At 37.6% G+C, this 21930-nt stretch overlaps 1 protein-coding gene across 9 annotated transcripts in view; it reads left to right on the forward strand.

The window, feature by feature from the left end:
* APC (APC regulator of WNT signaling pathway) overlaps nucleotides 1-21930 on the forward strand; it is a 130226-nt gene that overhangs the window by 96215 nt on the left and 12081 nt on the right. For 4 of the 9 annotated variants that reach the window (XM_036278537.1, XM_036278536.1, XM_036278539.1 and 1 more), the window contains exons 9-15: nucleotides 7901-7999; nucleotides 11976-12354; nucleotides 14272-14367; nucleotides 15640-15693; nucleotides 19297-19436; nucleotides 19986-20063; nucleotides 20358-20474. In XM_036278537.1, the coding sequence (XP_036134430.1) occupies nucleotides 7901-7999; nucleotides 11976-12354; nucleotides 14272-14367; nucleotides 15640-15693; nucleotides 19297-19436; nucleotides 19986-20063; nucleotides 20358-20474 (963 nt within the window). The remainder of the gene's footprint in view (nucleotides 1-7900; nucleotides 8000-11975; nucleotides 12355-14271; nucleotides 14368-15639; nucleotides 15694-19296; nucleotides 19437-19985; nucleotides 20064-20357; nucleotides 20475-21930) is intronic. The other 5 variants (XM_036278543.1, XM_036278538.1, XM_036278542.1 and 2 more) reach the window with 2 other exon arrangements.

Raw genomic sequence — 21930 nt, forward strand, 5'->3', positions numbered from 1 at the left:
TGTTCTCTTATACTTCAAGATTACATAAATCTAAAAATCCCAAGTCTTATCTTTGAAAAGATGACTCTAATGCTCATAAAAAGTAAAGAGACACAGCCTAGTCATGTTTAACTATTATCATATTTTTATCAACATTGTGGAAGTCAACTTGATTATATATATAGAGAGAGAGAGAGCTATTGTCTTATTGTGCTGCCATCAATTTTCTGTTACTTTTATTTGATGTGTTCTAATATGACAGAATTTTTCTTTGGGGTGTTCTGTGTGCTCCATATTGTTTGGATGAATATTTTTATGCTAGTCATGAATGATTAAAAAAAAAGAATTTCACTAAGTTTTAAGGTAATTTTTCTACTGTTGATATGAACTATTTCTTTAATGTCTATAGCTTACTTTTGATATTTTTATTTAAAAAGCATGCTTTTATTCCATTAAAATGTCTCATGCTTAAGTATTTAAATTTATTAAGTTAAATCGTAGAGAGACTTCATTTTAGTATTACTAGTTAGCATTGCAGTGGGGATAACTAAGTTATGGATAGTAAATTTGTGCAAAAGAAATTATATTTAAATAGCACATTTGAGTTATTTGTCTGTTGGTTAGGGAATTCTTTGGGAAGCTTACATGTTTCTACACATATGTGGAAAGAAGTAAAGTTCTTTCTTGACAGAAAAAAATTCTCTGCTTGAGATTAGACTTATCACTGGTGCTTTGTACCGTACTCCAATTATTATATACTTTAAAGCCTTACCTATCTAATAATCTGGGTATCCATTTAAAAGAGTAATAATTGAATCCTTATCACACTTTTTTTGTCAGAATTAATTCTAAGTAAATTAATTTGTTTTGTGTTTTTCTTTATTGATTTTTAGAAAGAGAGGAAGAGAGGGAGAGAGAGATAGAAACATCGATGAGAGAGAACATCAACTGGCCGCCTCCTGCATGCCTCCCACTGGGGATTTGGCCCACAACCTGGGCCTGTGCCCTGACCAAGAGTTGAACCAGCGACCTCTGGGTACATGGGTCAACGCTCAGTCACTGAGCCACACCTGCTGGGCTTAAGTAAATTAGATTTAATGTCAAAAATGAAAACTATTGAAAATATTAAAACATTAAAAGAAAATGTGGATAGAATTTTTGTAATCATGAAATAGGTAGGAAACCATAAAAACAAAAAAGGATTAGTAGATTTCACATAATGTAAAACTTCAGTGCCATAAAATCATAGCAACGTTACACAGCAAACAAAAACTAGGATCACATTTTTTTTTTTATCCTCACCCGAGGACATTTTTCCATTTTTTGTTCAGATAGAGTGGGAGGGAAAGAGAGGAAGAGAGAGAGAGAGAAATATCAACGTGAAAGGGACACATCGAGTGGCTGCCACCCGCACGACCCATCCAGGGCCGGGAACAAACTGCAACCGAGATACATGCCCTTAGCGGGAACCGAACCTGGGTCTTTCTGGACTGCAGGCCGATGCTTCAACTGCTGAGCCAAACCAGCCAGGGCTAGGATCACATTATTTATAAATACTTATAACACAGAAAAAGTTAAAATTCAAAATATATAAAGAGTATTTAAAAACTTAAAACATGGGCAAACAACATGAACAGGAATTAAAAGGAAATAGAAATGACTTTTAACATGTGAAAAGATTGTCAATTTTGCCCTGACCAGTTTGGCTCAGCAGTTAGAATGTCAGCCTATGGACCCAAGGATCCTCATGGGTTTGATTCCCGTTCAAGGGCATGTGCCTAGGTTGCAGATATGACCTCTGGCCCTGGTTGGGATCTTGTAGGAGACAACCAATCAATGTGGACACATGGATGTTTCTCTCTCTCTCTCTCTCTCTCTCTCTCTCTCTTTCTTCCTCCCTTCCTGCCTTCCACTCTATCTAAAAGAGTCAATGAAAAAATACTCTCCAGTGAGGATTTGGAAAAAAAACAAAAAGCTTATTAATTTCATTAGTAATGATATATACCTATAAACTACAACCAAAATAAGATTTATGGAGACCATTTTGTTGGCAAAGATCAGTAACACTCAGTGTTGGTAGTGGTTAACAGGCATTCTCACATACTGCCTATTTGTGTGAAAGGTTGTGAAATGGAACAGCCTTTCTGAAGATCAGTTTTGTAATATGTATCTAAACTTATAATGTGCCAGCTCTGTGGCTCATAATTGCAGCATCTAAGATTTTACATTAATGAGGCAACCACACAAGAGTGCTTACCTATTTAAAGAGATTCATCATATTATTTATAATAGCAAAAATAGAAAGAACCTGAATGTACATTAATCAATAAATAGTTAAATTTTCAGTCAACTGTGAATAACCGATCACGTGGCTCTGGAGGCAGCAGACCCAGAGTTAAATCCCACTTCTCTACTAACTAGCTAAGAGATGAAACTCACATAAATTCTGAGTTTTAGTGTTTCCACTTCATAAAATAAGATGATATAATTATGAGAATTAAGTGGCAATATGTACTTAACATAGTCCCTAGCATATAGTAAATACTCATTAAAGGTAACATCGTTGTTAATAACTAGTAATAGGCCCTGGCCGATTTTGCCCAGCGGTTAGAGTGTTGGCTTGCAGACCAAAGAGTCTCAGGTTCTATTTCAGTCAAGGGCATGTACCTCAGTTGCGGTTTGTTCTGGCCCTGGTCGGGGTCTTGCAGGAAGCCACTGATCGATGTGTCTGTCACATTAGTGTCTCTCTTTCTCACACACACTTTCTGAAAATCAATGGAAAAATATCCTCAGGCGAGGATTTAAAATAATTAGTAATGTTCAGTGGTTAGAGCATCGGCCTGCGGTCCAGAGAGAACCGGGTTCGGTTCCCGCTTAGGGCATGTACCTTGGTTGCAGTTTGTTCCTGGCCCTGGTTGGGTCGTGCGGGAGGCAGCCACTTGATGTGTCCCTTTCACATCAGTGTTTCTCTCTCTCTCTCTCTCTCTCTCTCTCTCTCTCTCTCTCTCTCTCTTCCTCTCTCTCCCTCCCAGTCTATCTAAAAAAAAAAATTTTTTCGAAAAAAAAAAAAGTAGTAGTAGTTTTTTTTTTTGTAATTGATTTTAGAGAGAGGGGGAGATGGAGAGAGAAAGAAACATTGATGTGAGAAACATTGATCGGTTGCCTCCTGTATGTGCCCTAACCAGAGGATCAAACCCGCAACCTGGGATGTGCCATGGCCGGGAATCAAACTGTGACCCTTCGATTCATGAACAACGCTGCAACCAACAGCCACACCGGCCAGAGCAGTTTTTAAAGAAATAAATATTTTGCCCTGGCCGGTTTGGCTCAGCGGTTGGAGCATCAAGCCTGCGGACCAGAGAGTCTTGGGTTTGGCCCCCGCTAGGAGCACATACCAAAAAAATAAATAAATAAATATTTTGTGCCAGATAATGTGTTAGACTCTGGAAATCGAGAATTGAAAAAGACAGTCCCTAGTGTCATGGAACTTAAATGGTACATCCATATAAATGTTAAAAATGACAAATTACATCTGTTTATATTGAAATCTAACTTGTTTTAATCTTCAACCTTGCCTTTTCTAGTATATTCCTCAAATTATAATCAGGGTGATCTTTCTAAAACACAAATCTGATCATGTCACTTATTTCTTTAAACAATTCAGTGGCTAACCACCACCCATAGAATAGTATTTAGATTCTTTATGTTACCTGCTCTTCCAGCAGTATTTCTGTTTGCCCTGTTTCTCTCCACTCTCTCAGCTCAACTTCTTCAGGTCTTTAAGTGTGTCCAAGCTTCTATTTCTCTGTAAATTACAAAGTAAAATTATTTGTGGTAAAGGAAGGAGAAGTGCCACCATTTGTGTAGAACTAGGCTTGTCTAAAATAGCCACTATGAAGAAATATAGGAGAGCTAGCTAGGAATATTCAAGGGTTGCAGGTGCAATACTAAGGACCCAAGTGTATTGGTGACCACAGATATATGAGCAGCATGCTGGAGTGTTGTGTGATTTTCTTCCATGCTCACATTTCTCAAATACCTCTCAGGAGTTCATATCAGGGTGTAGAGAAAACAGACACTTGGATTCATCTACAATTGCAGTGTTTCCCAGTAGGTGGGATAGAATTACTGCTGCAGAACTATTGAAAACTAGCAAGAGGATGGATTATGGAAGTGATAGACCACAAGAAATCCAAATTGGAGTATATAGAGAGATCTACACACTGGATATGCCAGTCATTTCAAAGAAGCTTTCTTGGGAAAGGATAAAGGAGACTGATAGATGAATAGGCTATTGGAGTTACAACAGAATAAATAAATAAATGCATTATTCAGAGATGGTGTATTTTGGAGTTATAGAAAATGGTTAGAATATGGCCATGGATATCAGTAGATAAAATGGAAAGGAGAAGAATGTCATTGAAGATGCAATCAATGAACTGAGGGGCTAGGGTTTTGAATGGGCCATGTGCATGAATGTTGGAGTTACCCAGAATAATAGCAGTAATTGGAGTGAAAGAAAGTTAGTGAACCTTGTACCAAAGTATTTAATGATTGAGGACAGTGACTGGGAGGTGAGTTGAAGATAGAGGAAGGGGAAAGGTGAATATAACACAAAAAAGATTTGGGGCTATTACAGGCAAGTGGAGGAATAATGGTTTCAAATTGGTATTGAAGAGGGAGGAAAACAGACATATGCTACCATCTGACTCTGAAGAATGTGGGATGTGAGAAAGGGCTGTAGGGGGAAGTCATGTCCTATGAGAGCTAGGTTTCAATTAAGGCCTGGAATAAAGGGAGCATTAAGTGAAAAGTTGAGGATGTCACTCTGGCAGGTATGGCTCACTTGATTGGCATCATCCCATGCACTGAAAGGTTGCTGGTTTGATTCCCCATCAGGGCACATGCCCAGGTTGCAGGCTTGATCCCTGGTAGAAGGCATGTGGGAGGCAGCTGATCCATGTTCCATTTTCACATGACGTTTCTCTCTCTCCCTCTCCCTTCCTCTCTCTTTAAAAATCAAAATTTAAAAATCTTTTAATTAAAAAAAAAAGTTGAAAATGTAGTGGTACTTATAAAGCATGGAACCCACATTCCACAAAGGTTAGATAGGAAAGAGAACAGTGAGAAATAGGGTCTCACATTTGAGGGCCAAGAGTCAGGAATGGTACAGAGAGAACCTATATCTTTGGACAGTGAGCAAGGCTGATTTAAGGAATGTGCATCATGACTGATTTTAGATTTTATTTTTTTATTTATTATTTTTTTATCCTCACCCGAGGACATTTTTCCATTTTTTGTTTAGGTAGAGTGGAAGGAAGGGAGGGAGGGAGGGAGGGAGAGAGAGAGAGAAACATCGACGTGAAAGGGACACATTGAGTGGCTGCCACCCGCACGACCAACCAGGGCCGGGGACAAACCGCAACCGAGGTACGCGTCCTTAGCGGGAACCAAAACTGGGTCTCTCTGGACCGCAGGCTGAGGCTCTAACCGCTGAGCCAAAGTGGCCAAGGCTCATGACTGATTTTAATAGGTCTTGAGGTTGTGGGAGTTAATCACATGTAGTCATGAGTTGGGTAGGGAACACTTCTTATGAAGTTACCATTTTTTGCATTAGAGAGAGACTGGTCTCTGAAAGATGTTGGCTAAGGTCAACCAATAATAAAGGGGCCAGAATAGATCCTCGAGGCCCAAGTTGTAGACTTAACAGTGAGTTTCGCCATGGAAATGTTCTCTTGATGTCTTATAATAATGATGTCTTATAATAAATGCATCTGGATTTCTAGCTAGACATACTGGGAAGGAGGAGTGTCCCAAAATCAAGGAACTGGAGACAGGGAGATACTAAGACTAAAGCTTAAAGAAGATTTGGTATTTACACTGAGGTGAATGTCAGGAACATTTTATTGTGGAAATAGTTTTTCCCTTGTTTCATATTTAACCCCTGGTTTCTCTTTTGTTTCAAATAGTGTGTTAGTTATTCATTGCTGCCTAACAGATAGCAGCTTGAAACAAGAAACTTTAGCAGCTTACACAATAAACATTGGTTATTTGTTTCTATAGCCGAGTGCCTAGTTGAGAGTCTCTCACAAGGATGCAGTCAAGATGTTGGCTGGGGCCAGGCATCTAAAAGCTTGACTAGGGGAAGATCTGCTTCTAAATTACTCATATGGCTATTGTCAGTCCTCCTGTCCTCACTGGCTGTTGACCAGAGATATGTTTCTTGACACATTGGCCTCTCCAAAGGGCAGTTCACAACATAGTAGCTGGCTTCCCTCAGAGAGAACCAGAGAAGGTACCCAAGATGGAAGCCACAGTCCTTGTTACATTGTCTTCTCAGTGACTTTCATACTGTTCACTAGAAGTCAGTCATTAAATCTAGCCCCTACTCAATGGGAAGAGATTACATAAAGGCATGAATACCAAGAGACAAGGATTATTAGGGGTTGTGTTAGAGCTTACCCACCACAAATAGTAAAAATACAAATGGTATGCTTACTTCAGAATAAGGAGTCATTCCCCTTCCACTGTAGACCAAGAAAGATCTGAATTCATTCATTCATTCATTCTCTCTCTCTCTCTCTCTCTCTCTCTCTCTCACACACACACACACACACACACCCCATGTTCTTTCCAACCTTTGCTTCTGCTTCTGCCTCATCTAGGCTGCCCTATGGCTAATCGCCCTCCTTTTTGTTGGCTAAACAACTCCTCGTAGTTCAAGTTCAAACTCAGATCGCACTTTTTCTAAGAAGCCTTCCCTATACTCCCAACATTGAATATATGCCCTTCCTGTGTGTTCACAAAGCCTCTGTCAAAGCACTTACCACTGTATATTTACATGTTGACCTACCCTCAAGACTGTTCGTAGTGAGGGTGGAACTGTCTTCAATTGTATCCCTAGTGACTAGCACGGTTCCTAGAAGGTAGCAGAAGCTCAGTAAATAGTTTTTGTTAGGTTTCATATGAATTGAACAACCATTATAAAAGGCCCCAGCATCTGTGCCTTCTCCCTGCCTTGAGGAGTGCTAACTAGCAGCTCCAGATTATAAAGTATCCCTGGAAGGATAAAACATTCAGACCCACAACAGAAGTAGAGATTGGAAAGGGTAGCCACTCTGGGACTCTGTACTAATATTCTTACTCTAACCCTAGATTTTCCTATGTGAATGAACATAAGGAAGTCTTCATGCTTTTATATGAGACATAAAAAGACCTCTCAAGTTGGCACTTCTATTTTTTATTAGAGAGAGAAAGAGAAGCATTGATTGAATGTGAGTAAAGAGATGTTGGGAGTCAAGAACAACTTGAAAGTGCTGAGCTTGGATACGTGGGTAGATAATGATGCCATTAATGAATACTACCCATGTGGTTGCATACCTTTGTATCTGTGAAAAAATACTACTCCTAGAATTATTTCAGTGTTTGGTTACTTCTGTGGTGTAGTTTAATTGTCTTTTGCAATAAATCTCCTTTTCTTCATTTTTTCTCTAAAATTTACTTAATAACCCTGGCCAGTTTGGTTCAGCGGTTAGAGCTTCAGCCTGCGGACCAGAGTCCCAGGTTCAGTTTCCGTAAGGGCATGTACCTCGGTTGCAGTTTGTCCCCAGCCCCGGTTGGGGTTGTGTGGGTGGCAACCAGTCGATGTGTCTCTCTCACGTCGTTGTTTCTCTCTCTCTTCCTCCCTCTCTCCCTCACGCTCTATCTGAAGATAAATGCAAAAATGTCCTCGGGTGAGGATAATAATAATAATAATAATTTACTTAATAAATTTATAGGTAAAAACATTTGTTTTAAGCAATTATAGTGTTCAAGCTTTTAATGGTATACTTTGCTGTTTACCCTAAAGAGTAACTTAACATGAAGTTAGCTATATTTACTTATAATCTAAATTACACTATATAATTTGCTTAATTTCTAGGGTTCGACTACACGAATGGATCATGAAACAGCCAGTGTTTTAAGTTCTAGTAGCACACACTCTGCTCCTCGGAGGCTGACAAGTCATCTGGGAACCAAGGTAACAGAAGAGTATAAACCTGGTCACTAATACTATGAATACTTCTCTAGTATTTGTTAGATAAGTGGAGAATTCATAGAGGAGAATTCTGATTCCATCATCACAGTCTCTTAAAAAAAATGACACCTTTTTATACAAAGAAGCACAGACAAAGGGAGAGTAAGGATTATAAAAAGTGCCAAATTAGCTAGTTTTTTTTTTCCAGCCTTATCCACTTTTCTCAAGTATCCTAAGCTCCAGCCTCATTGGCTTAATTAGTTTCCTGTGCTCTCCCTATGACTTTCTGCCTCCATGCCTTGCCTGCAGTGGCGAGTACATTCACTTTCTACCCCACCTCAAAACTGCTCTCAAAACCTTAGCCAGCCTTCAGAACTCTTCTCAGGCTTTACTTTTTTTGTTGTTGTTAATTGTTACCCAAGGTAATTTTTTTTTAAACTATGTTTTTATTGATTTTTTAGAGCAAGGGAGAGAGAGAGAAACATCCGTGCAAGAGAGAAACATTGATGAGTCTTCCTCCTCCCACATGCCCCCCCACTGGGGATCGAGCCCACAACCTGGGCATGTGCCCTGTTCGGGAATCAAACCTAGACCTCTCAGTCCATGGGTTGATGCTCAATCCACTGAGCCACACCAGACTGGCACCTGAGGTAATTTTTTTCATTGATTTTTAGAGAGAGTGGAAGGGAGAGAGGGAGAGGGAGAGAGAGAGAAAAAGAAACATCAATGTAAGAGAGACACATCAATTGGTTGCCTCCTGCATATGCCCCAACAGGGCTGGGAATTGAACCTGCAACCCTGGTACATGCCCTTGACTAGGAATTGAACCCATGACCCTTGCACGGGCCAATGCTCCAACTACTGAGCCACACTGGCCAGGACCAGGCTTTACTTCTTTACGAAAGATTTTCTGGTTCCCATTGTCCTCTCACTTCCTCATGTAGTCTCTCTCTCTTCTTTGAATCACTACAGTTGGCATGAAACTCTTGGAGATCAGGGACTGGTTTTTTGTTTGTTTTAATTTTTTTTCTTTATTGATTTTAGAGAGAGAGGAAGGGAGAGGGAGAGATAGAAACATCGAGGAGAGAGAACATCGATTGGTCGCCTCCAGTGTGCCCCCCACTGGGGATTTGGCCCACAACCTGGGCACGTGCTTTTACCAGAAATCAAACTGGCAACCTCTTGGTGCATGGGTCGACACTCAACTACTGAGCCACACCGGCTGGGCAAGTTTTTTATGTATCATGTACTGCATCTAGTACAGGGCCTGCACATAATGAGTGTTTAATAAATATTTAAGTAGATGGAAAACTTACTGAAATTGAATATTATCCAGTGTTGATAAGTCAGCTTTCTTAGGGCCTCTAAGATGTTAGTAAATATCTTACGACTTGAGCCCTGGCCTGTTTGACCCAGTGGTTAGAGCGTTGGCCCACAGACCAGAGAGACCTGGATTCGGTTTCCACTAAGGACACGTGCCTCGGTTAAGGTTTGTCCCTGGCCCCAGTTGGGGTTGTGTGGGTGGCAACCAGTTGATGTCACATTGATGTTTCTCTTTCTCTTTTCCTCCCTCCCTCCCTCTCTCCTTCCAGCTCTGTTTGAAGATAAATGCAAAAAAAAAAAAAAAGTCCTCGGGTGAGGATTAAAAATACATATATCTTAAGACTTGGGGATAGTGTGTTTGAAAAGACAGTAATTATTTTATTATTGTTTTAAAGCCAGAGACATTAATAGTATATTGACAAAGTATGAAATTCTAGTATTACTAAATAATATCTTTTTCATTGAGTCTACTTACATAAATTGTTTTCATAGCATACTCTGTATACTTTCTTTATTTTAATAATATAATGACTCTTGCCCTGGCTGGTTTGGCTCAGTGGTAGAGCGTTGGCCCAGGGACCAATGAGTTGCCAGTTTGATTTCGGCCCAGGGCACATACCTTGGTTGTGATTCGTCCCCAGCCCTGGTTGGGGTCGTGCGGGAGGCAACCAGTTGATGTGTCCCTCTCACGTTGATTTTTCTCTCTTTCTCCCTTTCTCTCTCTAACGATAAATGGAAGAATGTCCTTGGGTGAGGATTAAAAATAATAATAATAATATAATGGCTCTTGGGAAAAGCACTACTGAAATAACTAATGGTGGTTTAATAAATTAATTTCAGAGTAGTCCATAATATTGTTAATATAAGGCTTAATTATTTTAATAACTCACAATAGCTACTACTTAGAACCTCTGGAATACTAGCACCTGTGCTAGGAGTTGTATGTACATTATCTCTGATCTTCTCAAAAAACCTGTGAGATATTTTTGTTTCTTTTTTTAAATGAGAAAACAGATACAAAAATGATTCAGGCAGCTATTGTGTAATTAAATTTGAATTCAGCCCCAGATCTATCCAACATCAATACATAGTTTTTACTATAAAGAAAATCTCTAATATTGAACATTACTGTTGCATAAAAACTGGCAGCTAGAATGCCTTTTCCTTTTGAAGTAATTTATGCATATAAGACCTCCCTACATTTTTTAATGCCGACTACTATTCTATATATGAATAACTTCATTTAATTTTCACAGGTTAAATGAAGTGATTAATAGGTTAATTAATATTGACCTATTAATAGGTTCATTACCTATTAATAGGTTAATAGAATTAACCAAATAGGTTAATTCCTTCATTTTGCAACTGAGAAAAGGGGCTCAGAGAAATCAGATAACCTGTTAGTGTCACACAGCTCACTTGTAAGGGGTGAAGCCAGAATTTGAAAGCCCATTTACCCACAGTTCTACACTGCCTTCCTAAAACTATTATATCTAGAGTAATGTGTGTTTACACATTTAGTTTCCAAGTCTAAGCACTATTGATTGGGTAATTCTTTGTTGCATTGTAGTATGTTCTGCAGCATCTCTGGTCTGTACCCACTAGGCACCCACAGCACTTCCTCCTATAGTTGTGACAACGAAAAATGTCTCCAAGGCGCTGCGAGAAGCTAAGAACACTGATTATAGACATGACACATTCTTTATATAATACTCTCTACTTTTCTGTAATAATTTTGAGCTTTAAAATGAAGTTGATCACAGTCTAAGATAACAGGGTACAGCCCTGGCTGGTGTGGCTCAGTTGGTTGGGGAATCGTCCTGTACACCAAAAGGTGGTGGGCTCGGTACCCAGTCAGGCTCGATATACATACCCAGGTTGTGGGGCCGTTCCCAGGTTGGAGCACATACGGTAGGCAACTGACCTATGTATCTCTCTCTCTCTCTCTCTCTCTCTCTCTCTCTCTCTCTCTCTCTCTCTCTCTGTCCCCCCCTCCCTCCCTCTCTCTAAAATCAATTAAAAACATATCCTTGGGTTAGGATTTTTAAAAAAGGTACTATTTCCTGTTTCTAATCTGCTTCTAAGTAAATCCTTAGACTTTACTGTCAGGGAGTAATTGATATTTAGCAGTTGCTTAAAAAAAATTGTATAAGAATCTTGGCTTTGTACTCGTGATCATGGCATTCTTTTTATGAGAGTATTTTTTATATGTGTAAGGGAGGAATCTTAGTAAAGAATGATGACTGAAAAATGTTTTATATTTATTAATTATAGTTGTAGATTAAAAGAAGTAAAACAAAAATTTTAATTGTCCAAAGAATTTAGATAGACCACCTTTCTCACTGTGTATGTGAGTGAAATTAGTTGTTTTTAATTCATTATAATCAATGGATTATCACCAGCTGATCCAGATAAATAACAATTTAAGTGTTTAAGAACCTTCTTTCTCTTCAGTACTGTATACTACCACTACTGTTATTTACTCATATAAACAAATTGGTGATTATTATATGAATTTTGAAATAACATTCATTACTTCATTCTGGAAAGGATTTTTTGTAATGAGTTACAATAAATATTCCATTCATCACTTCATTGGTGTTGGCTTTTGGATATTAAAGTCATAATTTTGTTTCTAAACTCATTTGGCCCACAGGTGGAAATGGTGTATTCATTGTTGTCAATGCTTGGTACTCATGATAAGGATGATATGTCGCGAACTTTGCTAGCTATGTCTAGCTCCCAAGACAGCTGTATATCCATGCGGCAGTCTGGATGTCTTCCTCTCCTCATCCAGCTTTTACATGGCAATGACAAAGACTCTGTGTTGTTGGGAAATTCCCGGGGCAGTAAAGAGGCTCGGGCCAGGGCCAGTGCAGCACTCCACAACATCATTCACTCACAGCCTGATGACAAGAGAGGCAGGCGTGAAATCCGAGTCCTTCATCTTTTGGAACAGATACGAGCTTACTGTGAAACCTGTTGGGAGTGGCAGGAAGCCCATGAACAAGGCATGGACCAGGACAAAAATCCAAGTATGTTCCCTGTAGTGTACATCATAGTGCGTGTTAACAAAAAAAAGTTTTTAAAAAGAAAACTTTATTAGTTAGTATGTTGTCTTTATGAATAGGAAGGAGAAATGCATATTAGCCATCTACACTACTAACATAATTTAAAGCTTAAGTCTGTTTTTTAAGTCTAAAAGTAAGAAAAATTTAGCAAAGGGAAATGTTATATGCACTACTATGCAGCCAATAAAAGAACAGGAAATCAAGAGAGACTTATAGAGTCATAGCATAGTAGATCTAGAAAGATCTTGAGTAATTATGTTACCCATCTCTTTTATAGATGAAGTTCAGAAAAGTAACTTTATATAAGTTTTTTTCAGCTATTAGTGATCAAGCTACTATCTTTTATTTTTGCATATTACTCTACTCAGTGGATACAGATCTGTTATATCTGTTGTTATTTGATCCTCACAACAACCTTGGGAAATAGTAAGGGGAGGTATTATCATCTTCATTTACAAATGAAGAAACTGAGGCTCAGAAAGGCTAAAAGATTTGCCTCACAGCTAGTAAATGGTGGAACCAGGAACAGAGGCCATATTTTTTATTTATTATTTTTTTTCTTTATTGATTTTTAGAGAGAGGAACGGAGAAAGAGATAGAAACATCAGTGAGAGAGAACATCAATTGGCCGCCTCCCGCATGCCCCCCACTGGGGATCAGGCCCACAACCTGGGCATGTGCCCTGACCAGGAATTGAACCGGTAACCTCTTGGTGCATGGGTCGATGCTCAACCACTGAGCCACACTGGCCGGGCAGGCCATATTTTCTGATTCTCAACTCAGTGCCCTTCCTACTGCACCATCCTGCTCCAGGCGACGGGCCCCTATTGCTAGGGGTGATTAGCCACCCAGCTTTTTACTTAGGGAGAGACCCTTGGCCACCAGCACCTCTCCCTCAGGTGCAGGAAACATGGGAGCTGGGACGCTTGGGGACATAACTTACTTCATTCCTGTAGCAAGAACCAAAAGCAGTAAGTATGTAAGGTAAGACCTTCCTTTCACCTAAGAACACATACACAGAAAGAACTTGTATCAACCTATTGATTTGAGAAACAGGATCTGGGGAGTGATGGTAAGAACATGACCTGTGAAACTTTAGCAGATTTTTTTTTTTTTTAGCTTAGTTATAAAGGTGAATTTATTTTAAATGTAAAAAATTCAAGAATGAAAAAGCCAGAAGAAATAGTCCTTTATATGTTTGTCTAGGAATAAAAAATTATAAGATAGTTTACTGGAAGAACATTGTCTTTCTTGATTCTTTTATTTGGCTATTCACAATTATGTAATGACTTGCATTTTGTACTCTTAATAACCTCAAAAAAGTTAAGTAGAATGAATTAATATTATTACTTCTGAAAAATAAACTTTCTTTTTAAGTTTTATTTCAGATACGCTTTGAAACCTTATGCATAGGTTATGTGGAGGTACATTTTCTTGGATACCATTTCTTTAAATTTTTACTATCTAGTATGTCAGTATAGTAAATAAACTTCCTCTGCTAGGCTTCTACTCAGTTTCTTTACATTTGTACGAAGTGGTACGCTTCTAACACACACTCACAACAGTAGTTTAAATAGAAATTATAAATGAAATTAATCAGTTTTATTCTTTCATATAGTAGACATAATTTTAAGTTACTTGAGTTATATCAAGAACCTGCAAGGGACTTACTCTAACAGACTTGATCAAGGGCAGATAAGTGGTAAACATTTTTATGGAACCAAAAAAAGCCCTTTAGTCATATTTTATTTTCCATGTTTATAATATATATTCAGCAAATATTTGTTGATTCATTAAACTATGCATTAGGAATAAGTTAGTGAGCCCTATGTATTTTTAAGAAAGTAAAGCATTATGGTTTATGTCAATTTTATTTTTTAGTGCCAGCTCCTGTTGAACATCAAATCTGTCCTGCTGTGTGTGTTCTAATGAAACTTTCATTTGATGAAGAGCATAGGCATGCAATGAATGAACTTGGTAAGACAAAAATGTTTCTTAATGCCATAGAAGAATACTAAATACTTCATCATTGTTGAAGTGGAATATAAGGCCACTAACTTCTATTACCAGCTGCTTCCTCCTTGTAGCAAATGATTATAATCTGGTTTCCAGAGGAGAAAGGGCTCTAAATAACAGAAACTGCTACCCTAAACTAACTTGGATTTTCAAAATCTCAGTCTTAGATTGAAAAAAATTACTAAATGGGGCACTCCTTGCCCCTGTTGCCAAGGTAGACCCTATGTGACAATTGACAGGAAGGATCATTTGAATTATTTTGAAATGTGGAGCTACTTCATTGTTCCTGAACTGAGACACCAGAAGGAATTAGTATTACGATTCTCATTTATCTTTGTGATTATCTGTCCTTTACGGGATCTTCATGATAAGCAGCATGGTATCTTTGATATTGGTTACTATGGAAAAGCATTATGCTCTAATTTAAATCAGAAATATTCCCTTAATTTTGGAAGGATTACTCTTTTAGGTATGTGTTATCACTCTAATCCTTATATAACCTGCATTTGTGCACCACATTTTTTATGTAACGGTTTTTCTTTGATTTCTAGGTTCATTTTGCACATGTGGTATTTATAAATTGCATCTTGCTGACCCACCTCATGTGAACTGGATCTCTCTAGTGTTGCCACAAGCAAGACCGTACACTGAGTTCCCATCTTAGTGTAGCTGTGCCCTGGCTTTTTGTGCTGTTTATGTTACATTGCATTCCGGCCCCCACTTTGTTTTCCTGTCACCCTCATCATTATCATTCATCATTTATCTTAAAAGTGACAAAGTCATGAGAACCTGAACAACCTAACTGAGTGTTATTTCCTTTAGTCATTCCTTTGGGAGGCTATGTACTTCTGACTTCAGGCCTGTCCTCTAGCCATACTTTTCTTCCCACAGGCCCTGGCAGTTGGCCCACCTGAATCTCTTTGCCTCCCCCATTGCCTCCCTCAGCCTCCTGTGGAACTGAATTTAATCTTATGAGTTCTCCCCTCCTCAATACAGTCTCAACATTTGTGAAAGTGTTATGTTTGGGTTGGGATTTTTTTAAATTCTAGTAATAATGGGAAGGGGATAAAAATAATGAATAAACAGGAAAATTAATCCAAGTTTAAGCTAACGCAAAGATTTTTCTATAAATGTCCCTATGTTCCAATGGACTGTAGACTAGGACTGACACATTAATCATCTGAATTTCAAAGTAAAACGTAGACTCAGTATTTGTTCCTCTTCCTTCTTCAGGTAGGAAGGCTACCCGGGGCATTTCATCACAGGAGCTAGGGCAGGGGCTTTCAGGTGAGGAGCAGGATGGGGCCTCTGGGGTGTGACTGCTGGGGACATAGCCACAGAGGAGTACCTTCTTCTCATTCCTAGCCTCCGAATTTGCACTGGAACAAAAGAAGGATCAAGGTTTGTGGATTGTGGAGAAATAGAGTAAGACAGCACAAAGTATCTGACTATGAGGGATGAGGGAAAAAGTCCCAAACAGTTGAAGGGAAATTCCTAAACCCAGTCATCTGGGACTATCATTTGTCCGTACAAGAAGATCCTACATCTATCAGGGTCATATAAGTTTGTACCTGTTAGTACTGCAAATTTTAAACTATAACATTAGTGATATATTTTACTAATTTAATCATTCTTAGCTCTGTCCCAGAAACTTTGCTAGGTACTAGATATAAAAAAAGGTTAAGACATAGTCCTGACTTTCAAGGAACTCATGGTTTATTTGAGTAGTATTTCCAAAACCAGATCATAAGGAGCACTAGAGGTATTTGTCAAATAATGTAGGTTTTCTGGCCCTATAGCAGGCAGGCTTAGTAAAACAGAATCTCCAGAGGGGGAACCTAGGAAATCAAACTTAATAAGTGACTCAGGTAATTCTTCTGATCGGGAAATTTTATTAAACACCAATATTTAGAATATTGATGTTGGGTCCCTAATATTTATTTTAGAATGGGGCATTTTATGCTAATGGTGACTATCTAAACCAAATTTACACACACACACTTTAAAAATTGTATCATCTTTCTATTATCTTTTTTTTTTAATTAAAGATTCTGTTGAAAGTCACCGGAAGCTGTTGGCCTTCTATCTATAATGTTATAAGATACCATATTGGGTACTATTTAGTCCATCTGGACCCCTATTTTCTAATATAGGCACTTAGAAAAATATGGAAGGGCATGTTCATTAGCTTTGTATTATCTTGAAACATTCTGATTTTTCTCAGGGTAACCTATTTTTAATTCTAACAGTCATAAATTTCCATCATATTTTTAATTTGCCTGAAAACAAAAAGGGCTCTCTGTTTTATCTGATATCCAAAATTCTATTGAATGTTCTTTTTCATTAGCCATGTTCTTTGTAATTTTACTCACAGTGGCCATATCCTTCTTTAATTTTTTTTTTTTCCAGAATCAAATCCTAAGGTTTTTCGTTTTCCATACAAGAGTACTCAGCTCTTTGCTCATTTAGTGCCTTCTTGGAATCTTTATCACAGATATCACTACATGAGGCAGGATTTTATGTAGGCCCAAAGCATAGTATGTTTTGTTTTGGTATTCATAGTCTGCTTTGTAATGCTCGACATTTTTATGATCTCATCAGTACACAGGGTCACGCTGCCTTCAGGTCAACAGTGACCCTCCCTCCCTCCCCAAGGTCAATTTTCTGGGTCACAATTCATTTCTTTTACTGGCTCCTTTTCCTATATCCAAGCATCACATGGTGGAATTCTTCAAAGCTTTATCCAAGGCTCTCTTCCTCTCTCCCTAGGCAGTATCCTCCACTTTAGTTAGTGTTTTTAAATTTACATCTTAATCCAAGTTCTTTCTCCTGAGATTTAAATACATTATCAATCTGACATCTTTACTTGGATGATTTTATAGACATTTCTAACTCAGCTGCCAAAGTTGAAATGTTTATCTCCTCTATCCCCAGATCTATCTATCTCCCTCCCTGCCTCTCTTTCCCTCTTTTCCTCCCTCCATGCCTCTCTCTCCCTCGCCAGGGTTTCTTTTCTCAGAAAATGGCATTCCAATAAACCCAGTCACTCAAGCCAGAATCTTGGAAGACATAAGGGTAGCCTTATGACCTACATCTAGTAACTGAGTGATTTAATTCTGCTTAAATACATCTCAAATCCCTGCTTTTCTCTTCATCCCCAGTTCAAGCCACCATCATCTATTCTGCAGTACTTTGTCTTATTTGTGTCCCAACTTCGGTCATAACCCATTCTGTACTGTGTAACCATAAGACTCTATTTAAAACACACATATAATTATTCCTTCCCCTGCCTAAAGTTTTTAGTGTGGCACTTAAAGTCTTGCATGGTCTGACCTCTGCCCCTTTTTATAGCCTCATCTTGTAACCTTGATGCTGTATATTTCAAGCCCTCGGGCCTTTGCACATGCTATTTCATCTGCCTAAAATGCTTCATTATTCCTGCCCGACCTTTTTAGATACTCCTTCATTATTTAAGTCTCAACTGAAACTTTTTTCCTCAGCCTTTTTCTTGATCTCCCCAGTCTAAGTCAAGTCCACCTGTTATCTTGCGCTGTACTTACACAATCCAACACACTTTAATGAGTTGTTTCGTATCTATCTTAGCTCTAATTTATAAGCTCTGTAAAGACAGTGACTATATTTTGTTCACTGCTATATATTTTCTATCAGGAAGGGTAGTTGAAGGAAATCTTCCTAAATATAATTTGGATTTTCCCTAACCAAATTGATGTTCACTTATCTACATTCAAATTCATCTGTCATTTCTGCTAATCATAAAAATTTGTGTGAATCTTCCTATACTTAAATCCTCTGGCCTGAAACTCTTGACCCAAGATAGAATGTTGTCTGCTTTGCAAACTTGCAGATTCTTCTACATACTGACCTTTCTAGATTATTTGCAAAAATATTTAATGTACAGGTTCTCTCAGATTAATGAACTAACCTTTTAGACTTGCAGTATCCAAGCATTATCTGTTTATATTCATCCCTTTTTTTTTTTGGTCCAAACCACTTCTCTGTGACAAAACAATATTCTCATTCCCACAATGATTAATATTATTGATGAATAATATTTTGAATAGCCTCCATATGCATTTTTATTTTTGTTCACTCCCTCGCCGTTTTGCTTCACCTTTGTTTGTTTTGTTTTTACTACCCCTTCTTTATGTCTTTCCCTTTCTTTTCTCATCATTTTCTTCCTTGCTTTCCTAGTGTTGACCACTGTGGGCATTGTTGAGCATACCCAGTGGTGGGAATCAAGGGGAAAGAAAATACTAAATCCTAGGATAGTTGGTATTTGACACCTGTGAGTATCAAAGAGAAGTACTTTTTAAAAAATAATAAATAAGTAGTTTTATAGAATGTAGTAGCAAGCTGAACAGATAATTCTTTTTCATGAAAAAAAGCTTTGCTTCATGCACAATTTCATTTACTTTTAGTATTACTAAGGATAATTATTCAGCAGGTAAAAAATATTAAGTAATTAGGTCACAGTGTGCAACAATGAAGAGTATAAAGTCCTAATACTAAAAATAAATTACCTTTTCTGGTTACATTGAGGAAATCCTAGTGTTAAAAATAGCCTTCTCCGTCATTGACAAGATAACAGTGTGTGTATAGTAAAAAGAGTGTAATGCTCATTTCACTCAGTAAAGGCAAGGGCTGGAGGGTGGAGGAACTGGCAGAGATTGGAATAGTTGTCAGTTGCACTTTATAAATGTATTACACAAAAGTCCTATAATAGTTTTTGTAGCTTGTAATTCTTAAGACAAATTTAAACCATGTATTTTCATTTTTGAGATTTTTTTCCTAATATTAAAGTTATAAACTTGGTACCAATTTGTTTTATTTTAGATTATTGTCTTTTTCCTCTTGCCCTTTTTAAATTAGGGGGACTACAGGCCATTGCAGAATTATTGCAAGTGGACTGTGAAATGTATGGGCTTACTAATGACCACTACAGTATTACATTAAGACGATATGCTGGAATGGCTTTGACAAACTTGACTTTTGGAGATGTAGCTAATAAGGTATGTTTTATAAGATCCATTTCTTAAGACATCTCAGGTATGAGTTAGTTTACTTTCATACAAACTACTTTTCACTGATTTTCTTTTTGTCATTCTCCTCATTAAATACAAATAAAAACCTTTGCTTCACATCCCATTGTACATCCTTATTCATTGGTTGTGTTGTGATTAAACAAAAGCAAAAGATAGAACTTAGTAATGGATTATCTAATTGCAAAAAATCTGAAAATCCTGATGATCAGTGCAAGTGTTACACGCATATTGGTTGTATCCAAATAAGAGGCCTTACGTTAATGCCCTTTGCTTCTCGTTTCTTATCATTTATTCACTTTATTTTTCCAGTTTGCCAAGAGAAGAACAGATAGCAAAGTACTAGGAGAGTATTTGTCTTTCATTTATGTAATCTTATTCTAAATGTTTTATGAGTAAAATATTAGCTGTAATTAAAATGGGACTATTAAAACTGTATTTGAAGTTTCGTAGTCAGAAATGAAGCACAACTTCAGGTTGCCTTGTTACTGACCCTCTTTCCCTATGTAATTTTTTCAGGCTACACTATGCTCTATGAAAGGCTGCATGAGAGCACTGGTGGCCCAACTAAAATCTGAGAGTGAGGACTTACAGCAGGTACTACTTAGAATTTCAAGTGTTTTTTTCTAGAATATCAGCTGGTGAATATCTGGATTTAGGTTAATTTAAGCTGTGGCTCAGTATTTAGTATCTCATGTTTAAATTACGGTTACATTAACACGAGAATAAAGGAAAATAATTATATTGTAGGAATTCCTTTTGACACTATATTAGCATTTAGGAGGAATTTCTTAATAGATTTCTACTCTTACCTCTAGCATTATAAAACAAAAAAATACAATTAGTATAAATCATTTTAATACAAATATTCTAAAATTGATTCATTTACAGGTTATTGCAAGTGTTTTGAGGAATTTGTCTTGGAGAGCAGATGTAAATAGTAAAAAGACATTGCGTGAAGTTGGAAGTGTGAAAGCATTGATGGAATGTGCTTTGGAAGTTAAAAAGGTACCTTTGAAAACATTTAGTGCTATACTGTGGATTTCATCTTTAGATACTTTTTTGCCACCCTCTTCCACCACTGAGATTCCCTAATTTCTGATTTACTTATCTCACCAATCCTTAGTCTAGACTGCTTCAAACTCCTAAAGTATTAAGATGGAAAAGGTTGTACTGTGGCCTACTGCAGGTCAGGCTTTCTCATACACAGCACGATCGATGTCTTGGCCCACATAATTCTTTGTTTGGGGGAAATGACCTATGCTTTGTAGGATGTTTGGCAGTATTCCTAGCCTTTGCTCACTAGATAGATGTCAGTACATCCACTCCCTCAGTCATGACAGTCAAAAATACCTCCATATATTACCAAATGTCCCCCAGAATGGAGGGGGACAGAATCACCCACAATTGAGAATATTGGTATAAGTATATAGCCTCTTTGCTCTTAAAAATCTCAATCCCCCAAAAGTCCTCTAATTTTCGTAGTCAGCATAGCAAAAGGTAATCAGACTCAAGAGTGAGGAATCCTCAATTAATAATTTGTTTATAAAAGGAATTAAACTTGAAATTTGAGAGGGACTAAGCAAGTCTTCTTAGCTAATCCAGGCTTCTTTTCACCCCACCAGTCCTCCTAGAACCATTGCCTACATTTTTTTCTTTAAAATTTTCTTGACGAGAAGGCAATAAGTTTTGTTTTATATTGTTTGTTTGTTTATGTATATTTGCTAAATTATTTTATACCTGGAAACCCCAATAAAATCAACTGAAAATTATTTGAAATAAATATATTTAACTAAATAACTGGTTATAAAGATAATATTCAAATGTACTTAGGGCCTGCATAAAGATACCTTTAAAACACTACTGCATTGGCAGAACACTTGTACAGATAGATGCTGTAGCAAAGAAGATATTTCAGTGGCCAATAAGCACTTGAAAAGATACTCAACAACATGAGTCATCAAGGAAAATATAAATTAAAACTACAATGAGATACCATTACACATGGTATGTTGGTCAAATTTAAAGATTGACCAAGTTTTGTCAAGGATGTTGAACAGCTGGAATTCTCATGCACTGCTGGTGGGAACGTAAAATGGTATAACCACTTTGGAGAATATTTGTCAGTGTTTTTAGAAGTTAAACATACACCTACCTTACAACACAGACTTTTACTTTATAAATATTTACCCAAGAGAAACAAAAATTTACATTCACACACAGATGTTCACAGCAATGTTACTTGTGGTAGACAACAATAGGAAATAACTCTAATGTCCATCAAAAAGTGAATGGGTAAACAAATTGGGGAATATCCAAAATGGAATACTATTCAGCTATAAAAAGAGTGAACTACTGATACATGCAGTAATCTATAATGACAGAAAACAGATGAGCAGTTGCCTGGGATTGGGATGGATTACAAGGAGTTCCTAGTCAATGTGAGGGAATGAGATAAATTGTT

Source organism: Molossus molossus, unplaced genomic scaffold (assembly GCF_014108415.1).
Source record: "Molossus molossus isolate mMolMol1 unplaced genomic scaffold, mMolMol1.p scaffold_m16_p_3, whole genome shotgun sequence".
NCBI lineage: Eukaryota > Metazoa > Chordata > Mammalia > Chiroptera > Molossidae > Molossus > Molossus molossus.